This window comes from Lonchura striata, chromosome 2, assembly GCF_050655825.1.
Source record: "Lonchura striata isolate lonStrDom1 chromosome 2, ASM5065582v1, whole genome shotgun sequence".
NCBI lineage: Eukaryota > Metazoa > Chordata > Aves > Passeriformes > Estrildidae > Lonchura > Lonchura striata.
In genome coordinates, this window is record NC_140704.1 from 116,484,891 (window position 1) to 116,497,060 (window position 12,170).

The window sequence follows — 12,170 nt, forward strand, 5'->3', positions numbered from 1 at the left end:
ATAATAGCAGTTGCTAGACTTAGAATTCCTCACTGGTGGCTCCTTACACTTCACTTACAATAAATTTCACTGATGTGATCTGTCAGCAAATACGTAGAATGCACCTTTAACATCCCTGGAGTATGTGGTCTGGGTTTTTTGTTGTTACTAGTACAATAAGTATTTCTTATGTTTTTGCATTGTCCTAACAGGCATCATTTATAAAAACTGACACTGTACAATATTGTGTCTGGGGTTCAAGCTTTGCAGCTATGTTAAATTTGACAGATGTCAGTTGATGCATGTGAAATACTTGCAACAAAAGAAAATTTCTGAGAAATTGTCAACACTATTGATTTTTTTGTCAGATAGTCTACATGGGCTGGACGGAAGAACGGGAACAAGACTCCCTTCAGGACCGAATGTACACACCAAAGTTTCTAGCACTGAGGGGAGCTTCCCTGTATAAATTTATAGCACCTCCAGTAAGTATGTTTCTTATGGTTAGTGGGAATATCTATTATTAAATAAAATAATGTTATGTACTGTGTACAATGAGATATCACTCATTGGGCTAGAAGGACAGCATTGAAGAGTTCCAGGATGTGTGTGATAGAAGTGACAGAAAACAGGTCTTCATCAGGTGATTGGGTATCTAGTAAGAACTTATTTTCCCACACTTAAATGAACACTTAGAAAAATAAAAGAAATCTGCTCATGTTAAAAGGAAGCTTTTAATTTTCCTTTGGCAGACAGAATCAGCCTGAAGCAAGGTGGTTAGATTTAAACTGAACCATCATTCTAGAGAAACTGCTGAGATTTGGGGAAATATCAAAGCTTTTTACACACTGTGGAGATGGCAATATGTCTCTATTTAGATTCCGTCCTGAATGTAAGTTTTTGCTGCTTGAGAACACCAAAAGGTAGGTAGGGAATCAAATGAAATTAAGTTAAAAATATTAATCGAAATCTCACATGGAACACTGGGCAAAATTTTAGGGCTCATCTTATACTCAGCAATTTACTTTCACAGTCTTATGGTACACATAAGATGCAGTAAAGATCCTCTAGCTAACTTTTAAGGCAGTTGCTAAGGAGACAGTAGCAGTCCAAACCATGTCTGCCGCAGGAAGAGTCATGTGGATTAGTTTTTCCTCTTTACTGGGTGACCTTTCTGACTGCTGCTAAACCCTGTGTTTGTGAGATCCAGGCTGTAGCTCCTTCCTGCCTGAAACAGAATCATAGAATAGTTTGGGTTGAAAGGGAGCTTTAAAGGTCATCTAGTCCAACCTCCCTGCAACAAGCAGGGACACCTTTAACTGGGGCAGGTTGCTCAGAGCCTGTCTGACCTGGTCTTGAATGTTTTCAGAGATGGGGCATCTACCACCTCTTGGGGCAATCTCTTCCTGAGGTAGTTCAAAGCTATCTTGCAAATCTTTAGATTGATCATCACTAAAGGTTTAAAAACATGTGAAAGACATGGGGAATGGAAGTAAGCGTGAACTGAAAACCTCGTGTGTTCAGTGTTTGTAGACTAGTTCACAGGTGTGGGATTTTGGTTCTCTCAGGTCTGTTAATGGGAGCTTGGCTTTTTTTTGGTGGATATTTTTCAGTGTCAGATTAAAATGTCAGATTATGCTAACAAGCACATTAATTCAAAAACAGTGCTCCTGTCTTTGCCAGACCTACTTGAGCATTTGCTGTCTGTCAAGTAAAACCAACTCCATTCTGGGTACTAGATAAAATCAGAATCAATGATGAGAAAACCTGTTCAATAGAAAAGAGGAAGATTATTCTTTTTAAAGAACTATGGAAGAGACCACAAGCCTCTTTACTGAAGAATCATAAATTTCTAGGAACAATATACTTGTAGGGGGTAAATGTCTGATGGGGGATGATTAATGGGTGTGAAAGGAACATGTTCATATGAAGAGTCTCAACCATGGTGATGTGAGTAAGGAAAAATTTGGCAAGCTGCTATTGTATAAGACAAGAAATTCATCCTCAAGTTTTTATATCTCTGGTTTCAGCTCAGCTGCAAGCACAAAATGAATTTGTATTGCAGATTCTGATTCCTACTCTAAAATAGAAAAAGTGTTCAAATGCAGAGAAAAATATTTTGTCTTCATGGAGTAGGAGGAAAGCAGAATGATAAGCATGCTTTTTTAGGACAGAGGAAGAGCTCCTACAGAGCTGCCTTAAAGACATAGAATCATAGAATGTTTATGTTAGAAGGGACCTTAAAGATCAAGTTCCAATATATAATGTATATAATAATCGCGCACTTCTAAAATCCTATTTTCTATATGCAAACTTTTACACATACAGTTATGTTTGCTATTCTATAGGTTTGTTTCTTCCCGGGATTAGAAAATATTATGAACAACGTTTCAATGACAGTTTCAGAGATTCTTTTTAGGAGATGCATAAAGTGTAGTTAAAATAAAAACTGTTTTAATTGTATGTGCAAAATAAACTACTTGAACATAGTTGTTTCCTGAAAAGAGATGTCTTGCAAACTTTCTTAACCAGAAAATCAAACAAAGATATTTCCCCAGTCTCTGCCAAAGTCTAACACATTAGGGAAGCACGTGTTTAAACTATGTCTATCAACAACTTCCCCCTGCCTCTTTTTTTATCTGTTTGATAAAAAAGTAGTACTTCTACTTCCCATACTCAGATAAAAGAGCAGTCTTAGTGTTTCTTATTTTCATTTTGAAATTTTTAAAGAAAATTACTTCTTTACTATTTTTCCTATTATTTCCTGGCACATTTCCTTCTTTACAATTATTCATTGTGTCAAGTCTGGTGTGTTTAAATTTCTTCCAATTTATAATTGGAAATTTACTTGAGAAAGAGCCACTAACATCCTTTCTTTTGCTACTCAACATTTTAAATTAAAACATTAAAAGTGAATGGTGCAGCAATTTCTATGGGTGTCTTAATTCTACAATTGCTTTTGTTTTGCACATATCTTTGTCCAGAAAGAGTTTTGGTTTGACCTGAAAAGAAGTCTTTTTACAGGTACAAACTAAAGCAGGAGAGCAGGGGAGAAGAGGGAGCTCTTATATTTCCCCCCAAAGTATGGAGCTTATCATAAGTTTTTAAACATAGCTCCAAATGGATTTGTTCTTCAGGAGCAATAATAATGACTTTTCCTCATGGCACAATATTGCTTCATCTGGTGTGATTGGGTGTTCTGGGCTCAGTGGGGGTGTAGCAATACTTTTCTCTTGTGTTTGTGGTGAGAAATGTATGTTTTTGTCCATAGGAGAAAGACTAGCTTTGTGGTTTAATACCCACAGTTCAATAAGATAATGAAGACTGCATTTGATAGTGACTGAAAATAAAGAAAATTCTAATAGAAGAGGAACTATAACACTGTATTTTTGACCTTTTCATTTCCGCCTGTGATTTCCTTAAAAGACTTTCCATTACAGCAATGTTTATAACTAAAAATTAGTTAGGGATAGAATTTTCTCATACATTATCAAAATAATTTTCGTTTATTAATGATTACTTTCTCTTTAAATAAGAGATAAATTGATCTCATATAATATTTTGTTTATTTGGCTTAGAAAATATTTTATTAAACATTTTTCAAAAGTTTTTCTTGAATCTTGTAGAAGAAGTAATGTATGTTTTCATCAACCTCTTCACTGTGACTAACAAATTTAATGATACAGCTGTCTTCCTTTGGATATGAGCCACTGTCCAAAGTGTCTTACCATTAAGATGATAATTGTTTCATTAATAACCTCAATTTCTTCTTTTTCTTTAATATTTTCCTGTTTTCTGCTTGTGTTTTCCTTGGAAATTTTATACTGTTCTGATATTGCCTTAACTCTTTCCTTATTGAATATATTCATCTGTCCCTTTCTGTCTCATTTTAGTCTTAACACCTCCCCTTCCATGATTTAATTATTTTTTTTATATATGCTTTTTTTTCTGTGTAAAACAGTTGCCTAAAATGAACACAGTTATAAACAGTTGTGAAATCCCGAAACAAAGAGGGAAAAAAAAAAAAAAAGACTATTCTTCAAATCTTAGTTTGTTAGAATTTAGGAGTAGATTGATCTTATTAAGAAAAAAAGAAAATGAATATCTGCCTGTGTTGTCTCATGCTTTGTTTTTTCCCCCCTGGATATCAAGGCATGTGGGGTAAGTGTCTGGGACATTGCAAGGCTGGAGACTGGTTTTATGGATTTGCAAATGCTGTAGGTGATTGGGAGCAAATAGTGGCACACAGTTGCAAGGAGGAAAGCGGTGAGAAACATGTTTAATAATAGACAGGGCCCTGGCTCTGTGAGAGGAATTCAAGGGCTGTATCCTCTCAGGATCTCACTGCAACCCCTGCAAGTTCCCAGGGGAAGTATCATCATTTTGCATAGAGCAGGCTGCATGCAAAGGAACTGCATTGTAAGGACAGGGAGGATGTTTTCTAAGCATTGCCTGGAGGGAACAGTCTGGTCCCTGCTAGTTGGTGCTTTGAGGCAGTGCTTAGTCTTTCTAAATATATTTTAATCAATGTAAATAATTTAGGGATTTTTTTTTCTTAATAAGCTTAATTCTTAAAAACCAACAAAAAAAATAACTTCATTTCTTTTTCTGTTTATTTTGTGTTTTGTTTGTTTTTAAAGGTCACAACCTGGGATTGGACACGAGCTGAGAAAACATTTTCAGTTTATGAGATAATGTGCAAAATTCTCAAGGTATGATAAGAAAGTATAAAATAAATTGCCACTTTGACACACAAGAGCATAACACTAACTACCTTGCAAAAAGAGATCTATTTTTTATCCCTTTAAAGTCAAATAACAGAAGTTCTGGTGTCAGTAGGCACAGAATTGAACTAGAAGGCATGGCAAAATTGGAAATAAACTGATTTTGACTAGGAAACTACTTTATTTTTCCATAATGCTGTGTGGAGTCTACAGTTTCACTTTAATGCCACATTTAACTAGTGCAACATTTCATTTTCTAACTGAGGACCTAAAGAAGCAGTGATGAGCTTGGTTTTGTCTTCAAAAATGTTGATGGAACTAATAGCAGCTGAAATGTATGATTTCACTAGGACTGAGAGTAGAATCCTTAAAATATGCAATACCCTTTTGAAAACTTTTTTCTTACTTTTTTCCAGTTTCTTCAGTCTGTCTGAAGTGTAATAAATGAGAAGACATAATGATATATGTTTAGAAAGATAAAATTATGAGTAGCAAGTTAATTAAGACCATTATTGTACATTGTTTCAAATTTTTAAGTGTGAATTCAATCAGAAATTTTTTGTCTGATCTTTTCTCTGTTTTAAAAACAGTGAAATCAGATGCTCAGAATTTCTCAAATGAGAAGGAAAAGAGATGCCTTTTTCTGTGCATGTGAAGTGCTTTCTGGTTTATGTTTGTTTTGAGGGCTTTTTGGTCCAAATTACATAAAAGGTAATTTTAACATTAGATGCAGATGCAGACTAGTATCAACAAGAAATATGAAAATACCATACTTTTTAAAAGCGTTTTCCACTGGAAAGACCTTTTACTGACATAAATGGTACATTTCTTAAGTTTGTAGGTCACATAGGTGCACTATATTTTCCTTAGGGAGGCAGATTAAAGGTGCGATGGCTCAATAAAATTTGGAAATACTTTGCACTTGGGAGTTTAAAAAATACCCAAAAAAACAAAGAAAAGGCCCTACCAAGTTTATAGTCTGAAAAACTCCTCTTTGCTTCTTTGAACAGAGAAGTGAAAAGTTTTCTTTTACTGCTATGTTGGCTGTGAGGTGGAGGCTTCATCAAGTAGAACCTCAAACACAAAACATCCCATCCCTGTGGGATGTCCTTCAATTACCGAGTGTGTGCAACGTTTGGCTCCTTAGCAGGGCTCATGTAGGAAGAGGAGTAACAGAAGTTGTTCACTTGGTGAAGTCATGGCACTAAAGGTGTAAGTGAACAATACTCTTAAGAATACAGTCAGGCTTTGGAAATGTTGAAAAATGCCACTTCTTACGTGCACTTTTTTCCCCATTCCCTTTGGTAACCTCTGATTCCTTCAGGCCTTGGGTTTAATGCAATAAGCATGCAATTTAGCTCCTCCTTCTCAGAGAACTAAGTGCTTTAGAGCCAGCATGACTCCTCATAACTTATCCAAAGATTTTTTTATACTCTTTGAACAGAAACTTACTGAATGTTTTCCATTTAATTTTCTGTAATTTAAAGGTTCTTCTTTTTTTTTAGTAATTTTCCTTTTTCTCCTAATTCTCTTGCAATTTTAGCCATTTTTCTTTTCCCCCCTTTGTTCTCTGTCTCCTATTCTTGCATACCAATACATTGGTTTTTTGCGGTTTGGGTTTTTTGTTGTTTTTGGTTTTGTTGGGGTTTTTTGGGGGGTTTTTTTGGGTTTTTTGGGGTTTTTTTTTTGGTTTTTTTTTTTTTTTTTTTTTTTTTTTTTTTTGGTTGGTTTTTTTTCATTTCTCAGCCATGTAGCAGAAGTTATTACAGCTAAGGGGACAGTCCACAAAGCAGTAAAATCTAAACCAGTGCCTTTCTGGCATTGTTGTGTGGAAGCACAGGAAAGAGAACAAATACCCTGGATTTTTTTTATCATCCAGCCATAAAAACTCTCTGGGAAGAGGTGTAGGTCTTCCAGCCTCAGTCTATATTAACAGAGAGGCAATTGCAGCATAAGTAATATAATAAAATAATGTTCATGTTTCTTTAATACTTTATTAATATTCAGTTATTTGTGTATTTTCTGTAAATATGGTCAGGCTTATAAAATGCTGAAATGTTTCAAGCAGGTTCTTCAGCTGACAAAAACCTGTAAATAAAAAAAACTGGAAGTGGGAAAATCATTACAGTAGAATTGCAGCTTCTGACATTGGAGCATTAATCTTCACCATATTCTAGTTTTCTACAGCAGTTGCTCTAGAACTTAACTGTGGTTTCACTAAATATAAAAGCAAATAAACCAAGAAAAACAGCTTCCCATTACACTACTACATTGAACATCTGTAGAATCTCAAGGTTTTGTTCAGCTTTTATGCCAGCATCTTAAAAGTCTCCATTTAAACAGTGAGTGGTTTTTAGATCCATTTGAGCAATCCCCATGGATATTACTGAACCAGAGGCTATCTAATAAAGAAAGGTTACTCTGGTGTTTTGTGATCACCTTCAAACTTCTTCTCTTTTATAGTACCTCACATTCTTTTCTCTGTTTTAAAAACAATGAAAAACAGATGCTCAGAATTTCTCAAATGAGAAGGAAAAGAGATGACTTTTTCTATTCATGTGAATTGCTTAGTACATCAAAACTTCTTCTCTTTTATAGTACCTCAAATACTACTTTTGTTATAAATCTGTTTGGCCTGGAGAATGACACAGCTTTTCTGGCTAATATTCACTTCAAGGAGAATGACTTGCAAGTAGGTTGTGCTAACCTCTGTGTGAGTTAGCTCAGGAGTGAGAAGTAGTGCTTTAGAGTTAAGTGTTACCACATCACTTACTAAAAAAAATGTATCTATATTGCATGGCTTGCTTGCTTTTGAATGAAATATTTCAAAAGAAAATTGTCCATATTCAGACTTACATTCATGAGGATGCAACTGTCACCCAAGGTAGCTGGTACTTCCTCATGTGTATGCTGGCAATTTCAATAACTGTCCCTCGTGGCACAGAGCCAGGACTTTACTTAATATGTCTGTAAGTATTTTTTCTTCATTTTCCACTCCATAATTGTGACTAAAATTCTGATGAACTTCACAAGAACAGTCTGCATTAGAGAGACTTACTGCCCTAAGTTTGTCTTTTTAAATAGAATTATAATTTTCCTCAGCTTGAGAGACTTCTCTAAGTTTCTCTTCATGACAGAAACACTATAGCAGAGAATATAAACTCCCAGATCCTGCTGAATGCATACTGATTGCATATTTTAATGTTTCAGGATGGGAGAATTCATCTTCTGGTAACAGTAGAAATACTAAAGCATTAAATAAATATTAATGTCTACACGCAATACTTCGTCTACTACTTAACTGATTTAATCTTCACAGAGAGTATATAGTCCAAAAATGTTAAGTAAAACCCAAAACTTGGCTGGCACCATGACCAATGTTTTCTTTATATTTACTTGCATGTGTTTACTGTTCTTTTTCCTCTAGTATTCATTCCAAAGACTCTGATTCCTTTCACAAACAATATAGAAGACTGGGATACCATTTTCGGTTGTCACAGTTGCCTTAGTCTCAAGCAGCTAAAAGGCAGGATGTTCTGCACCTTATTCAGAGATGTCAGAATTTATTATGTGATTTATAGCTAGTGTATTCATATTTAAAATACTCATTAAATAAATCACTATTTTGTTGTAACTGTATATTTTTTCTTTTATTTTCTGTATCAGATTACAAAGAAAAGGAAGTAGAAGGAAGGCATGAAATCTCTATTCTAATTTGATTAGAAACTTCTAAATAACCAGGAAGACCCTTAAAATTTGAAGCATAAAAATATGCTTTAAAAAGCAGTCTTTTTACTGTGTGAAAACCAGTTTGACTGACAGAAATTCAGCAAAATGTTATTGATCCCTTAATTCAGTATTTACAGTTTTGTATAATAAAAAAAGAAAAAAGAAAAAAAAGCCAAACCCTCATAGCCTTTTTCATACACTATCATAACAATAATGTAACATAAAAAAAGATTCTGTATAAAGTTTAGAAACTACCAGATAAAAATATGCATAATGAAAATATGAAGCTCTTAATTGTCAAGATTTTGGGGATGAAATAATAATTATTGACATGAAACCTAGGTAAAGCAGGCTGAGTACAAAAATCACATTTTAATTTAATTGGTTTAAATTATTCGTTGTGAAATAATGGCAAACAGCAGTGGGCAATGCTTGATATATAAGGAGCATTTATGGAGATGCAAATAACTTAAGACCTAGGGGCATAAATTGGTAAGCATATGTAATAATTTATTAAAAATTCAAAAGGTCTGTTTATTAAGGGGTGGAAGGAGAGGGAAAACAAGGCACTGAAGAACTCTTTAACCCTAAAAATAAGCCAGTAAAAAGAAAGTGAGTACAAATCAAAGTCAGGCAAGTTAAAATTGCAAAGAAGGTAAGAACTGTATAAGCTCTGCTGATTAGTCAGTGAAAGGTACCAGTAAGAAGTTGATAGCATTTAAACCACTCTTCTTTTTTTAATCACAAGTTTATTCAGACTAATGTTAATGGGGTAGTGGCATCAGCATGTGGATGAAAATCTGTGATCCATGTTAAGAAATGTGTCAGGCAAGATAATGTAATGATACCACTTTTGACATTAAAATGTATATATTAGTCATTTTCAATAGAACTGCTGGAAGAATTTGCTATCAATAAATATTTCTAATTTATTCTCCCAGAAGCTTGTTTCACCTTATCCTTATTTTGGGGAGTAAAGCCCTATGAACAGCCAACTAATTTTAATGTTGCAATTGAAAAATATTCAATGTTACAGAAAAGCAGGTAATTCTATCACTAACCAAAAAGGCAGGGGGCCTTATCATGTTCAGTATTTCAAAACATATTTAACTCTGTATGTCTTTTTGGTACCTCTTCATACACAGTTTTAACATGAGTATTTTAAGAATGTGTACATGTGTAAGTGTGTATAATTAAATTACCTTGGATAAATTTGTAAATAGTTTAAATATTTAAACAATTTTTCAAATAGGGGGTAGAAAAAAGTTTGTTACATTTTTCAGGTAAATTGTGAAGAATAACATAAGAAATTGCACTTCTCTGTCCTTTCTGCTTCAGTTACTTATCTTTTTTCTGCTCATCCAAACATCTTGTAATTGTGAGAAAATGCTTTCTATAGTTTAGTCACCTGCCTCCTATCTTCAGTGTCATACAAAAATATTTGGAAATTCACAGTTAGACCATGTTTTATTCAGCATAGGACAGGAAACATATTCAAGTGTCAGATCAGCGCTGAAATGAAATGTGAGGATAACTGTGGAAGGAGGTCTGTGCTGGCAAGATGTCAGGGTAGTGAATCACTGGTGTTTACAGTTAGTACCATTCACATCAGTGCAGCTATAATTTTCTTGCTATATTAATCAGGACCAGCTTGGTGTCTCAGAAGACTTGTGATTCCTTCCTTATTTTAGCTGTTAGTATGTGTAAAATCCTCAAATGTAGTTATGTTAATTTTTCCTGCTTAAATTGCCTGTAATTATGCTGTCCATTTCCAGTAAATCAAGGGATGATATAAAAATGATGGGAAACTACTGACAATGTTACTGTATTCAGGTAAATTTTTTTAAATAATACCAGTAGACACACAAGCATATAAAGTGCTGGTAGAGAACATATTTGAGGTCTGTCATTCACATAGTTTGATCAATGGTGAGACTTGCATCCTGACATGATTCCACTAAAATACTTTGCACTCAAAATGCTTAAGATGCAGAAGTAGAGCATCCTTTTTATGAATAAGTTAATGCTGTATCCAAGGAATATTAGATTTTCATCTAGGATTTAGCCAAGCGCCAGTTCTTGGAAAGAATGCTAACTGTTAAGTATTTTAGTTGAAAACAAAATAAGTAATTTTCAGTCTTTGGCTTGCCTTCTGTCCTACATTTAAGACTATAAAATGTTTCCACAGGAAAGAGGATCTATTTCCACTCTAAATAGAATTATAGTTGTCTTCTAAGATAAGAAATAGTCATGAATTATATCTCCATGTCCACTGACACAAAGGCTAAGACTAAGTTGGCTTCAGTTTGGCCATAAAGAAAAACTTCTATACTGAAATAGAGCTCCTGACAAGGCCACTGAATTTCTACCACTGGATCCTTTCAATTGTAAGCTGGTGTGTAGCTGCTCTACATGCACAAAGATAGGCACAAGATGGCTGCACCTCGGGCAAGATCATACACGTTTTCTATGATTCTGTGTGTGATTTCAGTTCATTTCTCCTCAACATGTACATAATTTTACAAGCCCCAGTACATGTTCATCTGGGTAAATTTAACGGGCCCTGTGTGTTAAAGGTGTTGATGTTGCTGTCACTGCAGCACCATGTAAGAGTTTTTTCTCAAAGCAAAGAGGCAGTGTTATTATATGCATGACAACTACCACTGTATAAGGGCTTATTCATTTTTTGTTTGCTTCAGAAAGGAAGGACAAACAATATTTGAAATGTGAACTTATTAAATAAGGCTTTTTTATGTTTCCTGTTAACTTTAGAGAGGTTTCTCATTTTTTTATTAACTCCCCCCCTCCGCCTTTTTCTGACATTTCCTATGCAATATTAATATAAACTGTCACCTTTTGGGTGAAAAATAAATGACTTGTGTTGGGCTGGGGCTGCCAATCTCAGAGTCTGATCCTTTGTCCTAGAAGAAATAACAAGATAAACACACAGAGGAAAGCAAAAATAATAACAGATACAGAAAATAAACTTTTAAATGACTTCTGCAACCTCTCTGTTTCAGAAATTGCTTTTTGTTGCCTGTCTAGTTATGAGACTGACAGTTGTTGGCTGTTGCAATATCCTTGAAAGCAAAGACAAATTAACATTTAACATAAGGCAAAAGGAACGTTGAAAAAGAGCAGAAATGAGGTGTGAAATATAAATACGGTGTAAGGATACTTGGGAAAGACAAGTATATGTTTTAAATCCAAGATACTTGAGATTTATATGCAGCTTGAGAAGTTTCCCTCCATTGACTTAATCTAATCAGAGCATTTCTAAAGATTGGAGTGATTCAGTATTGCATTAGCTAATATACTCTGACTTGTCAATTTTAGTAGATTTTGATGTAACATTTTTCTGTGTTTTGTCACTATTCTCTTATTTTATGGTCACAGACTTAAATTATTTGAATTTTTTCCTGTCTTTATTTCTGACTATTGCAATACTTAAATTTAGCTTATGATGCTGAAATCTTAATGCATAAAGAATTTGTGACTCTAGGCATTCCTGCAACAGTGATAATTTTGTATTATTCACTGGAACTTTGTCCCAGTCCTTGTATGAAATGAAGCATTCCTGTCTCAGGGGCAACTATTCAAAATTTTGTTTGGTGCATTCTCTTCTCAGTAGGGGTCTAAATGTTGATTACTCTCAACAGCCAGAGCCAGCAGTGGAACCAGAATTATTAATTTTTTAAAAAATCTTTGACTTGTTGTTTTATGATAGGACATTTTTAC

The 12,170-nt window shown here is 34.4% G+C and overlaps 1 protein-coding gene across 9 annotated transcripts in view; it reads left to right on the forward strand.

The window, feature by feature from the left end:
• SNTG1 (syntrophin gamma 1) overlaps positions 1-12,170 on the forward strand; it is a 314,313-nt gene that overhangs the window by 261,632 nt on the left and 40,511 nt on the right. For 8 of the 9 annotated variants that reach the window (XR_014952899.1, XM_077783692.2, XM_085572103.1 and 5 more), the window contains 2 exons: positions 348-464; positions 4,620-4,691. Coding sequence is in view for 8 of the 9 variants with exons in the window: in XM_077783692.2 (XP_077639818.1) it covers positions 348-464; positions 4,620-4,691 (189 nt within the window). In the remaining variant the exon portion in view is untranslated. The remainder of the gene's footprint in view (positions 1-347; positions 465-4,619; positions 4,692-12,170) is intronic. The other variant, XM_085572105.1, reaches the window with a different exon arrangement.